Source organism: Patella vulgata, chromosome 4, assembly GCF_932274485.2.
Source record: "Patella vulgata chromosome 4, xgPatVulg1.2, whole genome shotgun sequence".
Lineage (NCBI taxonomy): Eukaryota > Metazoa > Mollusca > Gastropoda > Patellidae > Patella > Patella vulgata.
Window position 1 is genome coordinate 47,680,800 of NC_065882.2, and position 18,900 is coordinate 47,699,699.

Here is an 18,900-nt window from a genome sequence, read left to right on the forward strand (position 1 = left end):
ACACAATCGACAGACCTTATGATACAACGCGCACGCGCTAACCATTCGGCCATCGAACACCCCAAGTCTAGAGTCTATCTCCGTCCCGCGACAAAATATCGGGGTTGTTTTATATAAACATAAAGATGGCCACATTTTATGGCCATGTGATGTGAAATTATGGTAACATTTTGACAAGTTTGACCTATCATATAATTTCGTAGGAGTTACTGACCAAAACGTTGAGCCCAGTGTGGACCCACTAGACGATGAACCAAAAATCTGAAAAAAAATCTAGGGATGATTTTAGACATAATTTGGAACTAGCACCCCTAGTGATATCAAAACTTTTGAAAAATCGGTGCGTTTGATGCACCCAAGTGGGACGTTAAATACCCCATATCATTCATTCATAATTAAAGCCTAAAATTTGAAACTTGTGTATTTGCATTTAAATTTAAAGGAGCTAAGTCTCTAAATCAATATCATCCAAAATCTTCAACATTTAAAACACGAATTATTTGTCAATTTAAAACAACATTGATGCTGTGATCTTACCGGAAAAGGGTGGGCTTCTGATATCCAATATTTAAGACAAAATAAATATTTTACCATTGGTACACGAATCGTGTACCATAATGCGATTCAGCCCCAGTTCTAGCAAGAGACTAGAGGAACGAGGCTAGACATATTGCACCAAACCAAACGGCTTATGTAGACTGGAATAACCAGACGCTATGAATTTGCACTCGATTGAGATTGCTGGCTTATTTCACGGAACATAACTGATTTGAAATTAGAGTAAAAACGGAAACGATTGAATGTAAATCAGTTTATATACATTCATATTACGGTATTATATGAGTTGCGACCCACTTGTGTCAATTTCTAGGTCCCAAATATTAGCGATTTAGCTCCTTTAATATTTATTCCTATAGTGGCCACTCTCAAGTTATAAATTTACTCTGCAGTATAATACCATCTTGTTAGTCAAGACCACGTCGTCTGCTATAAATTATACTTTGTAGTTGGATTAATATCTATCGATGCTGAGGGCATAACATTTAAGCATGTCAACTCATAAAAATAAGAGAAAGTAAGAACCTTAATTGTGAGCATAGAGATGTGAAAATAGTCGCTTCCACGAAGTCCCATGGAATAAGATAAGATAAGATAAGATAAGATTTTATTGTATCAAGACATCCATTAAGGACAGCATACAATATGAACATGTATATAAAGATATAGTATAACAGATAATAGATATATATCAAAATGAAAAAATTATGAACCATTGCCAGTCTTAGTATCCGAGACTAAAATATTAACCAATAAAATATTACCACCTCAGCCGGTGCGCCATGTTAAAACTATTCATCCTGGTTCACGTTGAATTGTCTGCGATTTCACTATTGTGGAAGCCGACGTTAAACCACCAGCTACTACCACTACCACTCAGGTTGAAAGATTGACACGTATAAATGCAACTGACTTTCGGGTCATTCAGTTATCAAGATACCACCTAAATTCAAATCATCCGCAAGAGCTAAATCAAATACCACCAGAAAAAGAGTTTTTATCATCATCATGTTCACTGTTTTGGCCTGTATCGTTATACCTGCTTTAGTTTTTGCTGGCGACGACAAACCAAAAGGTCCAAAAGTTTCAGATAAGGTATAATATTAGCTTTTATAATAATAATGTAACTGATACGGTGCATCAAGATCAGTGAACAAGGCATGCTTAAGGATGCATTCATTCATTGATAGATTCAGATGGGCTAACCCAAATCTTGGGTTAGGCTACATTTCTATTCAATCGATGTTAAAATTGAAAACTGATCAAAATCATGATTTACTGTCTGAACCGTGGTAAATTATAAACAGATTTCGTCGATTGTGAACAAACTACTGAATAATTGTTATTAAAAACTTGCCTATGTGTTTGAAATCACCTCCAGTTGAATAGAGTCCATTGCACAATTGAATATCCGATTCCTAACGAAAAAAAAAAAAGTTCTCTCTTGAAAAGTCAAATTTTTTTGCTTGTATTTTCGACTTAGTTCATCATAACATTGTACATGTCACGTGATGAGCTAAACCATCTTAATATGTTGAAGGGGACAATGGTTTACAAATTTTGACAATCACGTGTGCTGCAATCACAACAACGCGCGACCTATTTGATCGTTTGAGTTTGGGCAACAAACAACAAAAGTGGCAATTGAAGCCAATAAAATTAATTTGGAAACAATTGATTGTCAGTCTACTAAATTTTTATTCACAATGAATATATCACCGATTACACAAATACACGTAAATATTGCTTTTCACATCACCTCATAATTGTAAATACCCTGTGTTAGTGTGTATTATAATATATATTAAAATTAGGCCCTACATCCCTGTCAATTATATGCAACTATGTGGCTAACATTTATAAATAAGCATACTTTATATCATAACTATGAAAAAAGGATACAGCTTCTCAATAATTTCCATATTTAATTAACGTTCCGACTGTTCACATCCATAATATTCCTGATTAAATTACTTTGGGGTGTTTATTCGATAGATACTGAAATCGAAACATTGTTGATAAGAACAGTTCGGGATGTCTAAACATCGTTTATCGTCTTTATAAAAATGTATTTAAAACAAAAAAATCACTTGTCAAAAGAGCCGATATCGCAGATTGCATGTATTATTGGGTCTTGTGTGTTAATTATGCAGACCGTGGGAAAAACTCGTGCAAGTTTCGCACTAAATTTAACCATTTTCACTGCATCAGTGTAGTATACAATAACTTATATGGTATGGTACCTTTTACGGTAATATAATTTAAAGCGTTGTTTGGCAGAGGCATGATCGCGATCTACGAAATGCCATCTGAAAATTCCATTCTCTGTGGATTTCAAAATGAAGTAGTACTTGTAATTAATATAGGCCTATAGTTAATAACCGAGAGTAAAATCGTATGGTGCATTGCCCAGTGAATTTCAAAACGAAGCCGGGATTTTTGGAAATTAATTGTGTTACCGAGACGCAAAATTCTGAACAGCTTTTGCACAACGGAAATAATATTCGAAGAGAAACAGAACGACATGGAACTATCTGCCGATAATTAAACCGCTGTGCGCTATGATTTGTTGTTGGTAATAATTTTTAGTATTTATAAAAAAAAATATAATAACGTTATACCTATTCAATGATTTAATGGCCTCGGCTATTAATTTTGCCGAGGCAAATGTATTGCGGTTACAGCCGATTGCCAAGGTTAATTGACAGGACTGCTTAAGTTCATCAGGAAATATTAAAGGAATGTCGTTCTTTTTGTTCAGCACCTGTGTTCAAAAGAAATAATCCCACCCAACTCTCTAACCATACGGGCGTATTTATGTTTGTAAACGCCCAAACTCATTACTGGGTCCGAGAGCAATAGCTTATTCACGAGAGCAATAGCTTATTCATACACAAAATTTGAATTGTCGTAAAAGAGCCAAACACCGTTACGATAGACAAGCCTTGCTGAGACCCCCTTATACGAAATGATCTGTCCTGACAAGTGACGTAATTAGCTTCCATTTTTGATTTCTCGATGTCAAAGTTTGTGATGAGTTCAATTTTACAAGAGAGAACTTTTTTATTCGCTGGGATATTTAGTTGTACAATGGATTTTATTTAACCGGAGGTAATTTCAAACACACAGGTAAGTTTATAATAACCAAAGTCAAGTAGTTTGTTCATAATCGAAGAAATCCGTTTATAATTTACGGTGGTTCAGACAATAGGCAAATAACACATTAGGTCGTTTTAAAAGAGCAACTGTAGCCTTCAGTGTTAAGATTGTTGGAAAGCAACTAAATATTTTTGGCTGCATTATTTAGCTTGGAAGGTGATCACATTTACTGAATGAAGAGGTTACTGACTGTAAGACTCTGTGGACCATCTTAACTTTATTACAAGAAAGTTAAAGGATATGGCTAGGGTAAAATGGTTAAATGTTTGCAACGCGGAGTGGTCACTGCAAATCCCTTCACCTACTGTCTGTTCCAAGAGATACTCTGACTCTAAAATTCCTCGCCATTTCTTCAGTTTTTAATTTAAACGGCCCAAACTTGGTGACATACCTGAAATGGTCATCCCATTGCTCTCTTCGTGGAGCCTTAACACCTAGAAATTCAATGAATTCACTATTCTCTTGTAAATTTCACATATTTCGACATTGTTTTTTTCTCAAAACATAAACATTACAGAGTGCGACGGCATAATGGGACACTTGCATTTCGCGTAAAGGGTAGACAGGGATCTCCAAATCGGGTACTATTCGGTTAGAAATATTTATTTAGTGATGGAAAATTCGCCCATTTCTTTTGCAGCAGTAAATACTTATTAGATTTCACACTTGTGTTAAACACAAATCAATATGAACATATAGATATCAAAGATAGTTTATAACTTGATGCAATTGTCCAAAAGTACCTTTTACATTGTTTTGCTCTATACATCTATAGTGATTTTGAAAAAAAAAACAAACCTATAATTTCAAACCTTAAAGCAAACATGTTTGTTTTGTTTTTTTAAAGAGTGTTATTCTATACCCTTTAATAATAATGTTTACTAATTTACTGTAGATAAACGATCAGGCATTGGTCACTTTGTGAGGGTTTCACACGTCAATATGCTATCGTAAATGGCCATTTCATGTAAAATTTTTATAGGTGTATCATGCTCATGGGAATATGTTAAGTGACACCTGTGCAAAACCTGTCATGACTGCATAACAGTTATAGTTTTATATAATTTTCTGAGCTGTTTCTAAACCATTTTTATTTGCAAAATATATGTCGGTATTATTGTTATCTACAATTTAATATTTCAAGATGAATATTACGCGAGATGTCAAAGGATGTACTAAAAAATGAGATTGCCTACGCATTAATTACATCCATAAAAAAATCCATTTAAAAGGAGGGCCCATCTATAAAACCGGAAAAATAAAAAATTATTCCGTGTTCTGCAATGCATAACCTTGATTGTAAGATGAAATGATGTAATTGATGTTTAATGGCACGCCAGCATCAACTGGGCGATAATGCGCCAGACATAATTATTATATAAAAATCGTTTTTGCTTTTGTTGCAGGCTTCATGAGAAATTAGGTTACATATACAATTAGTTTTATCATCACTCCAGCCTAAATTCAACTTTAAAATTTCCGAGGGTTCTCAAGACAAAGTTTTAAGCAAAGGAATAAGTGACTATGCAACCCGCAATTACTTTCGCATTATTATATGAACCGAGTTATTATTGTGTACGCCTATAGCCGCCTCTTAAATTTCCATCACATTTCAGTTCAGGATAAAATTTGTATGTAGTTTATATCAATATCAAAACCCTACAGCCTTAGGGGCCAATTAAATATTCGAGTCAGTTGGACAAACAACTGTGGTCTTCAATCCCATAAAAATGAAAGTTATAATATATTCTACTGGGTGGAAACAACTTCATTAACATCCAAATAGGCAAAAACAACTCAAAGCGAAACCAGCGCCCCCGCTCAAATCAACTATTCCAGATAACTAGGTCAAACATGGCTGATGTTCAGTAGCTCGATGTAAACAAACCATGATTTTTCAAGAGAGAGGTTATATAGCTTGATCTGAAATTGGTTCCCTCGTGTAAGAAAGTAATGGGATGGGACTTCCAGGTATGTCACTAAATTTTAGCCGTTTTGATTAAAAATTGAAGAAATGGCAAGCAATTTTCGTGTCGTAGTGTCACCTGGAGCAGACAGTAGGTAATACAATTTCTGACATTTCACGAAATTCACAAAAACTTGAAAAAAGTTTTTGTAGCCTATCAGTATTCATCCCCTACTACATTCCATTGGATAACTTTGGAGATATGACTGCTGAAACTTCCTAAATACTAAATGTATAGCATACCATACACAGGGCCTACTTAAGTTCGTAGGGGATCTGGTGGTGAAGCGCCTTCAGTAGAAAATCATGTCAAAGTTTGATAGCCATTGGATAAAAAATGTATATAGGATTTATACGTTTATGTGTGACCGGTCATTTTCAATAAATAGCACTATTTGACGATTGACACTTGCTGGTCGAGATCAGTCCATGTCATTATGGCAACAGTTGTGAGTACTATGAGATCTGTGCAACAGTAACAGTAAAGGTTTTTTCGAATAGTTCAAAGTATCTACATGTAGGTGCTAGATTGCCAAGTAAAGAAGTATGGCCAGTGAAACTTTTGAAATACACTGTAGTTCAAAGGGGTGCCATTTGGAAATAAAGATGAAAGACAATGAAAACAAAAACTCAGCTTCCTGCTTATTGTTAATCCCCTACATTAGAAATGAAATGAAACGAAATGGGGTTAACGTTATACTGTTCTGCTCCCGAGTCCTATACTGGGCAAATGAAGACGGGCATACACCATACAGTGTGCTATGAGGGAAATTTTGCCCGGGCAGCGGCACTATCGCCTTCTCTTATATCCAATTCCAACTGCCAAGGGATCTTTTACGTGCATTCCAATGTATACATGGAGCATCGGTTTTTCGTCTCATCCGAAGGACTAGACAGCTGTCCTTGTCAGGCCCTCCATTCTGCACCACGGACAAGGGGAAACCACGTCGGAAAATCCAGATGAACTTTCTCGGCCATTGCAGGGATCGAACACCTGACCTCCAGGCTAGTGAGCCAGCATCTTCACCACCTAGCCACCGTGGCTTCCCCTACATTAGAAATCAAATAAGATTCAAATATTTATTGGTTTGCTTCCTAGTACCTGTATATAACTTATTTAAGCTTGAGAATATACAATGATCTGGAAACAAAAATGTGCCTTTAGGCTATTCAAAATGGTATTAAGGTAGTATGGTAATATTAAGTTACAAGTTATCTGTTAGTTTTGTGAAAAATATTTTCATGTGTTTTATGATATACAGTAAACTTCGCATAAGTCGAATCTAAGTGTACTGACCAATTTTATCCGAGTTAAGCGAAGATCCGAGTTAGCCGAAGACCGAAATTCAATCTCAGCTCGATTAGAAATAAACTGCAAGAGCTGAATAATGATTGATTCAAAGGCATATTTCAAGCTTTTGTTCGTATGTGCAAATAGATAACTTCTGTTTTGGTGTGAGTAGATAACTTCCGTTTTGTCGCCATCTTTGAAAAATGTCCTAAATTTTCCCGGAAAGTGTCTTGTACAGCAGACAGCGAGTTTCAAATTTAATCAGAAAAACGTGCAGGATCAAAGGGTCCAAACGATTTTATCCGAGTTGAGCAAAGATCTGACTTATACGAATTCGACTTATGCGAAGTTTACTGTAGTATCATTATATAGCCTAGATAATGCATTACTTGGAACAACGTTTAACTATTATATAAATAGAAACAAAAGAATGCCTCCAGACTAATCAAAAGGTAGTATTATGCATCAGATTCAGCGATGAGTTATTTGTTTGTCAGTTTTATGGGAAATATTTGCAAATGTATTTATGATATGGTATCCCCCTTCCCCACCCAATCAGGAAGAATACTTAATTTATATGGCAGTATTTAGACATACAGCTAGTTATCAAATTTGAAGTAATATATTGGTTGTGGTAAATTGATTTTTTTTGTCAACACCTGGTTTACTTACTTCAACAATGATTTGATTAAATTTATACAATTTACTAAATCTTATGACATGCACAAAAGATATTTACAGAATGCTATTTTTAAAAATAAATTATATGTAACTGTACGTTATTCCCTGAGCTCACCCAATATTGTGATTATTTTCAGGTTTATTTTGATATAAAGATTGGCGATGAAGACGTGGGACGTATTGTCATAGGTTTATTTGGAAAAACTGTCCCCAAAACAGTAGCTAACTTTAAACAATTAGCAGAAGGATTTGTAAGTTGGTTTTCAAATTTATTACCCCTTTATATACATAAAATAGAGTATGTTTCCAGGAATTAATTTATATGCATTCTGTAAGATTTAGATAAAGAGCTGCCCATTCTTGCTATACTAGTTTAAAGATACCTTCCTGCGTACAAACTGGGTGATTTGATGATATATTTAGACTTGAACCATATTCAAACTAATTAATCTATCAAAATTTTCCTTCAAATCCTTCTCAAAACATTGTATTTGCGAGGGAATTCCCCTGCTATAAAAGAATCTATTAAAAGATTAAAGAAGCTATATATACCAAAATTGATACTTTTATTGGAAATAACCACCTGATAAATACTTTTATGGGAAAGTATCTTTAAAAATAGGTAATGAAAAATGAATATATATTGAAAATTTCAGTCAAATTACTTTATTCAAGTTTTGACAAGAAATAGCGTAAACATTTGTAGATTTATATGATAATAAACAAAGTCCTGATTTTGCATTTTAATGTTTAATGTAAATATGACAGACAGAGGGTTGATTTTGGGCTTGGCATGTGAATAAATATCTAAATAATTTATGTAACGTAAATAGGCAATAGGCAGATTAAGCTCTTACATAATGCATCTTTAAGTAAACATTCTTTATTAATAATATTTTGTCAGGAAAAAGATGGCGAAACTCTTACCTATAAAGGAAGCCAATTTCATAGAGTCATTAAAGATTTTATGATTCAGGGCGGTGATTTTACCAAGGGCGATGGCACCGGAGGTATTTGTAATCATTTTCTTTATTTCAATCAACATAAATTTATGGCATTATTGCTACCTATACGAATATGCCAGACACATCTAAAGATTGGTTAACAGAACCAGCTTTATGAATCTTAAACTCTTTGATTTCGGTTAAAATAAGTATTGAGTTGGGTTGGTGATAGTCTAATGTGTTATTTTGAGGACACGCTCTGTACAATTAAATTTCTGTCTTAAAAGATTAAGTGGATTCTTGTCCACTGCCTTTCAGATATAAATGCAGGAGACTATCACATCTTTTGGAACAAAATAACTTTGATTCTAATTGAGGTAGAATGTTCAAAATTGATGGAGGTGTTCATTAGGTGAATGTCTTTGCTGAATTTGATGATGAGCATTTTCTGCTTAGACTGTCATAACTTTGAAATGCAATATTCCTACCTTTACGTAAAATAGAATGTTCAAACTTGGTGTGGTTGTTCATAATGTGACATCTTCATAAGCCCAGTCTGTGCAGAAAGGTAGGTTGTCAACACCATTTCATTTCATTAGGTGTGAGGTGACAATCTATATCATTTCCTGCTTAGGCTAAGCAGAGATAAGCTAGTGATAGTGATGAAATGAGCATTATCTGCTTTGGTTAAGCAGAATGCTAAGCAACTTGATTGGTCAAGACTTTGGAACAAAATAACATTGATTCTAATTCTGTTAGAGTAATGTAACTTTGTGTAGTGTTCTATTTCACGAACACACCAATACCTTACCTAAGATAATGAGCATTTTTGCAGAGTGATAAGTAATTTGATTGTTTGATGCTTTTTCTAATGTTAATGTGCAAGTAATAAATGAGTGTCATCTGTTTGGTTTTTTGGTACTTAAGCGGAAGGTCGTCAGCGACTCACTGTTGGCTTGATTAATTTAATTCTGTCTTATTGTTTCCACAGTGGAGTACAAAATTGGTTAATTAAAACTTTTAACAAAGCTAAAATTCCATTTGACTAAACAAATCATGATATAAAATCTTATTTTTATACGTCCACATTCATAATGTGAACGTATTATGCCGTCGCCCCTGTCTGTGTGTGTGTGTGTATGTATGTATGTGTGTGTGTGTGTGTGTGTGTGTGTGTGTCTGTGGTTCGCCTACAGGGCGCAATTCTTCATGGATTTTCTTCAAACTTGGTATACTTATTCCTTATACCCCAAGGAAGATCCCTATTGTTTTTGGTGCATGCCCGACCCCCCGGGGCAGAGCCACGCCCATTTCTAGTATTTGTTTGTCGTCTACAGGCCACATTTCTTAACTAATAATCTTGAAACTTTGCATACACATTCTTTGTACCCTAAGGAACATCCCTATCGTTTGGGGTGCATGCCCAACCCCCAGGGGCAGAGCCACGCCCATTTTCTTTTCGTGTGTCTTTGTGTCGCCTACAGGGCGCAATTCTTACTGGATTTTCTTCAAACTTGGTATACTTATTCCTTATACCCCAAGGAAGATCCCTATTGTTTTTGGTGCATGCCCGACCCCCAGGGGCAGAGCCACGCCCATTTCTAGTATTTGTTTGTTTGTCGTCTACAGGCCACATTTCTTAACTTATAATCTTGCATACACATTCTTTGTACCCTAAGGAACATCCCTATCGTTTGGGGTACATGCCCAACCCCCAGGGGCAGAGCCACGGGCAGAGCCACGCCCATTTTCTTTTCGTGTGTCTTTGTGTCGCCTACAGGGCGCAATTCTTACTGGATTTTCTTCAAACTTGGTATACTTATTGTCCCCCGCCTTTCGAAGAAAGCAGGGGACTATTAAAATGGGTTCGTCCGTCTGTCTGTCTGTCTGTCTGTCCGTCTGTCTGTCCTTCTGTCTGTCCGTCTGTCTGTCCGTCACACTTTTTGGGACACAATAACTCTCTTCCTAATTGAGCTAGAATGTTCAAACTTGGTGTATGTGTTTATTAGGTCAGTGCCTTGATGGAGTTCGAAGATGAGCATTTTCCGCTTAGGGTAAGCAGAGATAAGCAATTTGATTGGTTGATGCTTTGGGACACGATAACTCTCTTCCTAATTGGGCTAGAATGTTCAAACTTGGTGTATGTGTTGATTAGGTCAATGCCTTGATGGAGTTCGAAGATGAGCATTTTCCGCTTAGGGTAAGCAGAGATAAGCAATTTGATTGGTTGATGCTTTGGGACACGATAACTTTTAATTGAGCTAGAATGTTCAAACTTGGTGTATGTGTTTATTAGGTCAATGCCTTGATGGAGTTCGAAGATGAGCATTTTCCGCTTAGGGTAAGCAGAGATAAGCAATTTGATTGGTTGATACTTTGGGGCACGATAACTCTCTTCCTAATTGAGCTAGAATTTTCAAACTTGGTGTATGTGTTGATTAGGTCAATGCCTTGATGGAGTTCGAAGATGAGCATTTTCAGCTTAGGGTAAGCAGAGATAAGCAATTTGATTGGTTGATGCTTTGGGACACGATAACTTTAGTTCTAATTAAGTGAGATTGATGAAACTTGGTGTATAGTTTCATTACAGTAATACCTTGACTAAGTTTGATAATGAGCATTTTCTGCTCAGGGTAAGCAGAGCGATACGCAATTTGATTGGTCGAGACTTTGGAAAACAATAACTCTCCTACTTTGATTGTCCCCCGCCTTTCGAAGAAAGCAGGGAACTATTAAAATGGGTTCGTCCGTCTGTCTGTTTGTCTGTCTGTCCGTTCCGCTTATGGTAAGCAGAGATAAACAATTTGATTGGTTGATCTTCGAATTGAGTAAATGTTCATGCTTATTGTCCCCCGCCTTTCGAAGAAAGCAGGGAACTATTAAAATGGGTTCGTCCGTCTGTCTGTTTGTCTGTCCGTTCCGCTTAGGGTAAGCAGAGATAAACAATTTGATTGGTTGATGCTTTGGGACACTATAACTTTAGTTCTAATTAAGTGAGAGTGATGAAACTTGGTGTATAGTTTCATTACAGTAATACCTTGACTAAGATCGATAATGAGCATTTTCTGCTCAGATTAAGCAGAGCGATAAGCAATTTGATTTGCTGAGACTTTGGAACACAATAACTCTCTAATTATTTTCCTATTTCGGCGGGGGACATCAGCCTCACTGTTGGCTTGTTCCTTATACCCCAAGGAAGATCCCTATTGTTTTTGGTGCATGCCCGACCCCCAGGGGCAGAGCCACGCCCATTTCTTGTATTTGTTTGTTTGTCGTCTACAGGCCGCATTTCTTAACGCATCATATTGAAACTTTGCATACTTTTTCTTTGTACCCTAAGGAACACCCCTATCGTTTGGGGTGCATGCCCAACCCCCAGGGGCAGAGCCACGCCCATTTTCTCTTTGTGTGTCTGTGTGTCGCCTACAGGCCACAATTCTTAATCGACCGTCTTGAAAAAATTTCATATGAATTCCTTATACCCTAAGGATGATCCCTATTGTTCTTGGTGCATGTCCGACCCCCAGTGGCAGAGCCACGCCCATTTCTTATATTCATTGTTTGTTATCTACAGACCGCATTTCGTAACGTATCACCTTGAAACTTTGCATGCTTACTCCTTCTATCCTAAGGAACATCCCTATTGTTTGTGGTGAATGCCCAGCCCCCAGGGACAGAGCCACACCCATTTTCTTTTTGTGTGTCTGTATGTCACCTACAGCCTGCAATGCTTAATCGATCATCTTGAAAACTTTTTTATACTTATACATTATACCCCAAGGCTGACCTCTATTTTTTTGGTGATTGCCCAACCCCCAGGGGCAGAGCCACACCCATTTTTTCTTTGTGTCTCTGTGAGTTGCCTACAGGCCACGATTCCTAATGGATTGTCTTTGAACTTGGGATATGTTTTCCTTATAGCCTAAGGACGACAACTGCATGTCACGACCCCCAGGGGCAGTCATGCCCAATTTTTATGTATATCGTTTACAGGCCCGAATTCTGGATGGATCAACTTGGTATTTGGCATATGTATTCCTTATAGCCTAAGGGCATCAACTATTGATTTTGGTGAATGCCCCAACGCCCAGGGGCAGAGCAACGCCCAATTTTTGCCTTTAACGCCCAAAGGCCACAATTCTGAATGGATTATTTTGGAACTTGGTGTACTTATTCCTTATACCCTAAGGACGGCAACTAGTGATGTTGCCATTTCAATAACAGGATGGTACCTGTTTATATTGTTTCCATATCCAACCCCCATGGGCAGAGCCACGCCCAGTTTTTGTATTTATCGTCTACAGGCTGCAATTCTGAATCATCTTGGAACTTTGCATATTTATTCCTTATACCATAAAGACAGCAACAATTTATTTTGATACTTGCCCGGACCTCTTGGGGCAGTGTCACACCCACTTTACTGTTAGTATTTTGTCTGTAAATTTGGCAAAACAAACCCGACGCCTAGCCTTCTTTGCCTCTGATCATATTACAGCCATTTCATATTTCATTTTCTTCATTTTAAAAAGTACCATATCAATCAAAGCTGGAATGTGGACGTATATTGCAGCGTTAGCGATGCTCTTGTAATAACATATCAAAGAGGTCTAGCCATTTTAAGAGAAACTTAACTTCATGTATTGTTTTTTCCCACTTTGTAGCAGGCTAATTAGCAATATTTTAACAAAATTTTGGGCATTTATGTTGTTTTTAGTGTACATGTACTACAAACCAGTTGGTCTGTTGATTTGTATTACGGTACTTATATTGTAAATATTTTTATCAGGTCGAAGTATCTACGGGGAAAAATTTGCTGATGAAAACTTCAAATTGAAACATTATGGATCTGGTTGGCTTTCTATGGCTAATGCTGGTAAAAATACAAATGGATCACAATTTTTCCTTACAACGAAGAAAACATCATGGTTAGATGGTAAACATGTTGTTTTTGGAAAGGTATTAGAAGGAATGGTAAGTTCAAATTGATATTCGAAACCAGGCACAAATAAAATAGTATGTAGCTGTTTTCTAGAAGTGTTGTATAGTTTAATACATGTATTCTGTTCTTTATAATACATTGTTACAATCTAAATTTATGCTACGCATCTTGTTATGCTACATTTATTTTACTTTGGACAATTGACTGTTATCAGTAAAGAGAGAGAGAGAGAGAAATGGGGTTTAACGTCCACTCAACACACGTCTACTTGACACAAACTAGGTCATTTTGGGACTAACATATGGTTTTTAATTTTATGTCAATAATTCGCTTGCAGTCTTTAGCAGTTGGAGAAAACCGGAGGACCCTGAGAAAACCCACGAGGTTGAACAGGCGACCCTACTCCTTGTCACATACAACCGGGGATTCGAAACCATGCCAGTTGACTCAATGACAGGCCTTATGATAATGCGCGCACATGCTAACCACTCGGCCATCCACCCCCACCCCCCACCCCCAATAATAAAAGAATGAATTAAGATATTTTGTTTGAACTTCAGTCTCCACAATTTATTTTGTTGTCAATTAACAGTCAATATTTTCTTCTTTCCCTTTTTTTTTTCTACAGAATGTTGTTAGAAAAATAGAGAATACCCCAACAAGTAGTCAAGATAAACCAGAAAAACCAGTAGTTATTTTTGATTCAGGCAGTATCCCAGTAGACACACCTTTTGCAGTTGCTAAAGATGATTCTGAAGAATAAATTGTTTTATTATTACCAAGTGTTTTCATTTCATTATTGTGTAATTTAGGATGTTTTATTCATTTTGTTTGTCTTTTTGGTAGCGAAGGACATGAGTGCAGATTACATCAGTTATTTCTCAATTCATTGTATGCATTATCAGTTTCATTTATTGTGAAACACCAGTACAAAGCATGCTACTTGGCAACAAACAGCAAAGACAACAATTAGGTCTTCACTTCACTAGGATCTTGAAGAGTTGTTATACAACAACGTTCTGGTTGATGTAAAGGATTACCCAATGAAATTTTTTTGTGGACTGCGGTGCACGGAACTGTGGATCGGCATTCGCAGCGAAGACCAAGCAAAAGTTGTATTTCCAAATATCAACTTGAAACTTGAATGTTGATTGGTTAATCAAAATGTCAAATGTCCAACGTCATTGAATAAAAACCTGCTTGTATGACCATAGACGCGACCTCCCTCTACATCCGGTCAGATCTTCATGTAGGCTATCAAAAGTATAAAAAAAAAGAAACAAAATATAGATCTGTAATTTAATCATTGATGGTTGAATGACTTAGAGAAAGAGTTGACCTTAAATAGCAATTGGAACCTGGGTATATGTCTACATTTTAGTGTCTGGAATCCATGAAAATTAAACAGCAAAAATCACCCAGGGATAGGAACACGGTTCCAAATAACTTTAAAACTTTTTAACAGCATCAAAGTTCATAGGTTTCAAAAAACTCAAGCAGCTAAAAAAAAAAACAGATCTTTAATAGATTCTAACTTTTCAAAGGTAAAATGTTCATGTTTGTTAACAGCTCTAGTGTTTTTAAACATTTAAATATTTTCTAGCATCACCAAGATCTGACAGTCTGAACTGTTCGCATGTTCTTGTAAGCAGTCTTACCCAATTTGAGTTCCAGAAAGATCTCTGCTACAATTAATGCTGTCACCACATGCTTGCTACTATATAACACATGGCCAAGGTTCATTATCAAAATTAAATGTTCTTTGATCAATTGAAATTATGGTAAATGAAATGGGGTCTAACCGTTCTACTGTTCTGCTCCGACTAGGCTGATAAAGACGGACATATGCCGTACAGTGTGCTATGAGGGAAATTTTACCCGGGCAGCTGCACTGCAGCCTAATCTTATATCGAATTCCAACTGGCAAGGGATCATTTACATACACTCCAATGTGTACAAGGGGAAACCATGCCGGAAAGTCTCAAAACTTTCTTGGTCAACACCAGGAGCAAACCCACGACCTCCAGGCTAACGAGCCAGCGTCTTATCCACTTATCAAAGATGATTATGAAATTTTCCTGGCTTAAATCCATGCTAAAATGTACTAGTACTGAAATTTATTATTTAACATTTAATTAAAATATCAATGGTAGATACTCTCCTGGCTTCAATCTGATTTAAAAGAGGCCCATCAAAAGGGGGCCATAGATTTACCCAAAACAAGCTGTATTTTGAATAAAACAACAAATTTTTATTGTTTTTTCGTTCTTTATATATTTATAGATGATTAACATTCCCTGAACTTTACTCCTTTTTTTAATAGTTCTGAAATAAATGGAAGATTAGAGCAAGAAAGAACACTCTTATGGTTATCGTAGTTGATTTGATATGTTTTTTGTTGTAATTTTCTTATGAAATATAAATGTAATTTTTTGATTTCTAAAAGAAATTTTATCATATTCAAATAGGCCTACAATTAAGTCAAACAAAGATACAATTTACATTACAAATCTGATATATGATACAAATGTCTGATTTCTAAAACAAATATTGATATTAAGATACAAATGTTAATTTTAGTAAACATGTCGAAATACCACAACAAATGAAGAAATAAGAATTAAGGACTATTTGAATTAAAGGACAATATTGGTGTCAGTCATTATCACATATGTGATAGAACTGGTTAAACAGTTCCAAATATAATTTTAACACACATGGATCATTGCTACAATAGATGCTTTATGCAGGTTTCAACAATCGAAAGTGACGAACGCAAAAGGAAAACTAGCGTTATCACTCTATATAACTGACTGAAGTGATGAGTGATAACAGATACATGGGCGAATGTCTGCTCACTAATAATTCCTTCAAGACCAAAAGTTGTTGTGTGAGACTGTGAGAGGATATCTGACCATTCATAAATAGAATTGACTGTCACCATGGACCTTATAAAAGTATAGAATGAATTACTTTCTTGAATTGTCAGATATCCTCTTAGTCTTGTATAACAAATTTTGGTCTTCGAAGGAATTGTTAGTGAGCAGAAATTCGCCCATGTATCTGTTATCACTCGTCACTTCAGTCAGTTATATAGAGGGATAACTCGTGTTTTTCTTTTGCGTGTTCGTCACTTCCGATTGTTGAAACCTGCATTACTCATCTATCGTAGCAATGTTCTCTGTGTTAAAATTATATTTGGAACGTGTTTAACCAGTTATATCACATGTGATAATGACTGACACCAATATTGTCCTTTAAAGACCTAAGAATTAAGAACACTAAATAAGAGCTGTTTGGTCTTCCGTAGAAACGACCCGAACCTACTAGTACGAGAACAATAACAGTTGTCTTTGGTTTTCCATTTATATCCGGGGGGTTTCTTTTTAGAACTATTATTATTCACATGACTAATCCCATAATATACTTTCTAAACTATAGGATAGTTTAATGAGCGTAAATCTCTGCCCTATAGCCATAAACAACTGTGTCGATCAAATTTAAAGGTCGGGCAATCACCATCTTAAATAGAAGGCTTGATCTCGCTTTAACTACGTACATCATATCCAGAAGTTGTAAAACTCGCAGTCGTCGCTTTAGGAACATGGGCAATCACATGTTCTTAAGCAACGACTGGGAGTTTTACCTTGATAAGATGTACAGAGTTAAAGTGAGATCAAACCTTCTCAGTCCTCCCTTGTTTTCTATTCTCCACCATGGAGTAGCTTTTTTCAAACGTTTGAAAATGAAGAGGAAAATGATATTTTTGCCAATTTCTCAGCTGGCAATAGTGAATTATAGGATTATTCTTTAACAAGATAGGACTGTTTATGGATACCATCTATTTTCAGGCTTTATTTTAATAAATTTTAAAAATATAACTTAAAAATTTGCAATTTCCGCTTTAATGATTCCTTGTTACCGCCGACTATTTTTTTTTTTTTTTTATAGAAAAGAATACAAGAATGTTATTTTTTATTTGAGGTATAATCACGTAAAACTGTCGAAAAACATTCATTTAAAGAATATGGAAGGACAAAACTACAATTTAGATATTGAAGGGCAAATATATCAAGATTGTTTCAGCTACTGGTTATAAATAAATAACATTTTAGGCCTATCTTCTATTAGTGCGAACACTTCTACACCTTTTGGTTTGATGGGTTTTTTTGGCTGGTAATTTTGCTTTCTTTACTACACAAAATTTTTTGTTTGTTGAACAAATAATTTCTTCTTCGTCGCGCTTCCTTTTCGAGTCTTTAAGAAAATTTGCAAAACATTCTTCTTTTTGCTCTTCGCTGAAACAAAGCCACTTTTGCTCAGAAACAGAATATGCTTTATAGCGACCACAAAGTTCATAATCCAGAATTAATTGAGAAGCTGTATATGTGTGTGAATTTTCAATTAATTAAAGATCTACCCTGTATTTTTCTGGAGATTATGAACAATCTTGATATATTTGCCCTTCAATATCTAAATTGTAGTTTTGTCCTTCTATATTCTTTAAAATATATATGAATGTTTTTCGACAGTTTTACGTGATTACACCTCAAATAAAAAATAACATTCTTGTTGTATTCTTTTTTATAACCCTCCCCCCCCCCCAAAAAAAAAACAAACAAACAAACAAAACCAAACAACCGTAAAATAGTCGGCGGTAACAAGGAATCATTAAGCATTTGGTCGGCGGTAAGAAGGAATCATTAAGCATTTGGTCGGCGGTACAAGTATTTGGTCGGCGGTAATTATATTACGGTCGAAAGTCATTACAATGCGGTCGGCGGTAATTACACGACGGTCGGCGGTAAAAAGCATTTGGTCAGCGGTAAAAAGTACCACCCGCCCGATAAGGACTATTTTGTCTTTATTGTTAACTGTCATCAACTGTCGTTAATAATTAGCCTACATATCATAATGGGGAGCAAAAGTAGCATTTAATTTTCTCATTGTAACCATAAATTCACCAAACTTATTATTCCATGTCTGGGCACCCGTGCTTGGTAGGTATTGAATAAATTTAAGTGTAAAAGCAAACTGAAGAGATTGGGAGAGCCTTCTTTCTAATGTGTCGTGTAGCAGTATCAATGTGTTCAGCAGTTATTAATTTTGACCATTCTGTAGTTGTTTCGTCACGCGTGACCATCAATAATTCTACCAATCCCGCGTAGCGATTTTTCTAAACTGACCTTGGATTTACTGAAATGAAGGTGAGTGGAAACTCTGGCAAAAATATCTCATATTTTTTATTGTCTTTAATAAGGAACAGCAAATTAATACCAATTTTATTGTCTAGGCCAAAGAGAATTCTATCGAAAGAAACCGACTCGCTTTCAATGTTTAATCCATTCCAGCTTTTAAAGAA

General features: G+C 35.9%; 1 protein-coding gene across 1 annotated transcript; it reads left to right on the forward strand.

Annotated features, from left to right (window-relative positions):
- The first annotated feature begins 1,319 nt into the window (after positions 1-1,319).
- On the forward strand, positions 1,320-14,316 carry LOC126817347 (peptidyl-prolyl cis-trans isomerase B). The gene is made up of 5 exons (XM_050544229.2): positions 1,320-1,653; positions 7,793-7,906; positions 8,560-8,665; positions 13,386-13,570; positions 14,167-14,316. Exons 1-5 carry the CDS (start codon positions 1,567-1,569, stop codon positions 14,299-14,301), a joined length of 627 nt encoding a protein of 208 aa, XP_050400186.1. The 5' UTR covers positions 1,320-1,566; the 3' UTR covers positions 14,302-14,316.
- Positions 14,317-18,900: the final 4,584 nt, after the last annotated feature.

Coding starts and splice junctions, on each gene's coding strand:
- LOC126817347 (XM_050544229.2), top strand. CDS start 1,567: ATGTTCACTGTTTTGGCCTGTATCGTTATACCTGCTTTAGTTTTTGCT. Junction 1,654..7,792: donor GTCCAAAAGTTTCAGATAAG/GTATAATATTAG, acceptor GATTATTTTCAG/GTTTATTTTGATATAAAGAT. Junction 13,571..14,166: donor GAAAGGTATTAGAAGGAATG/GTAAGTTCAAAT, acceptor TTTTTTCTACAG/AATGTTGTTAGAAAAATAGA.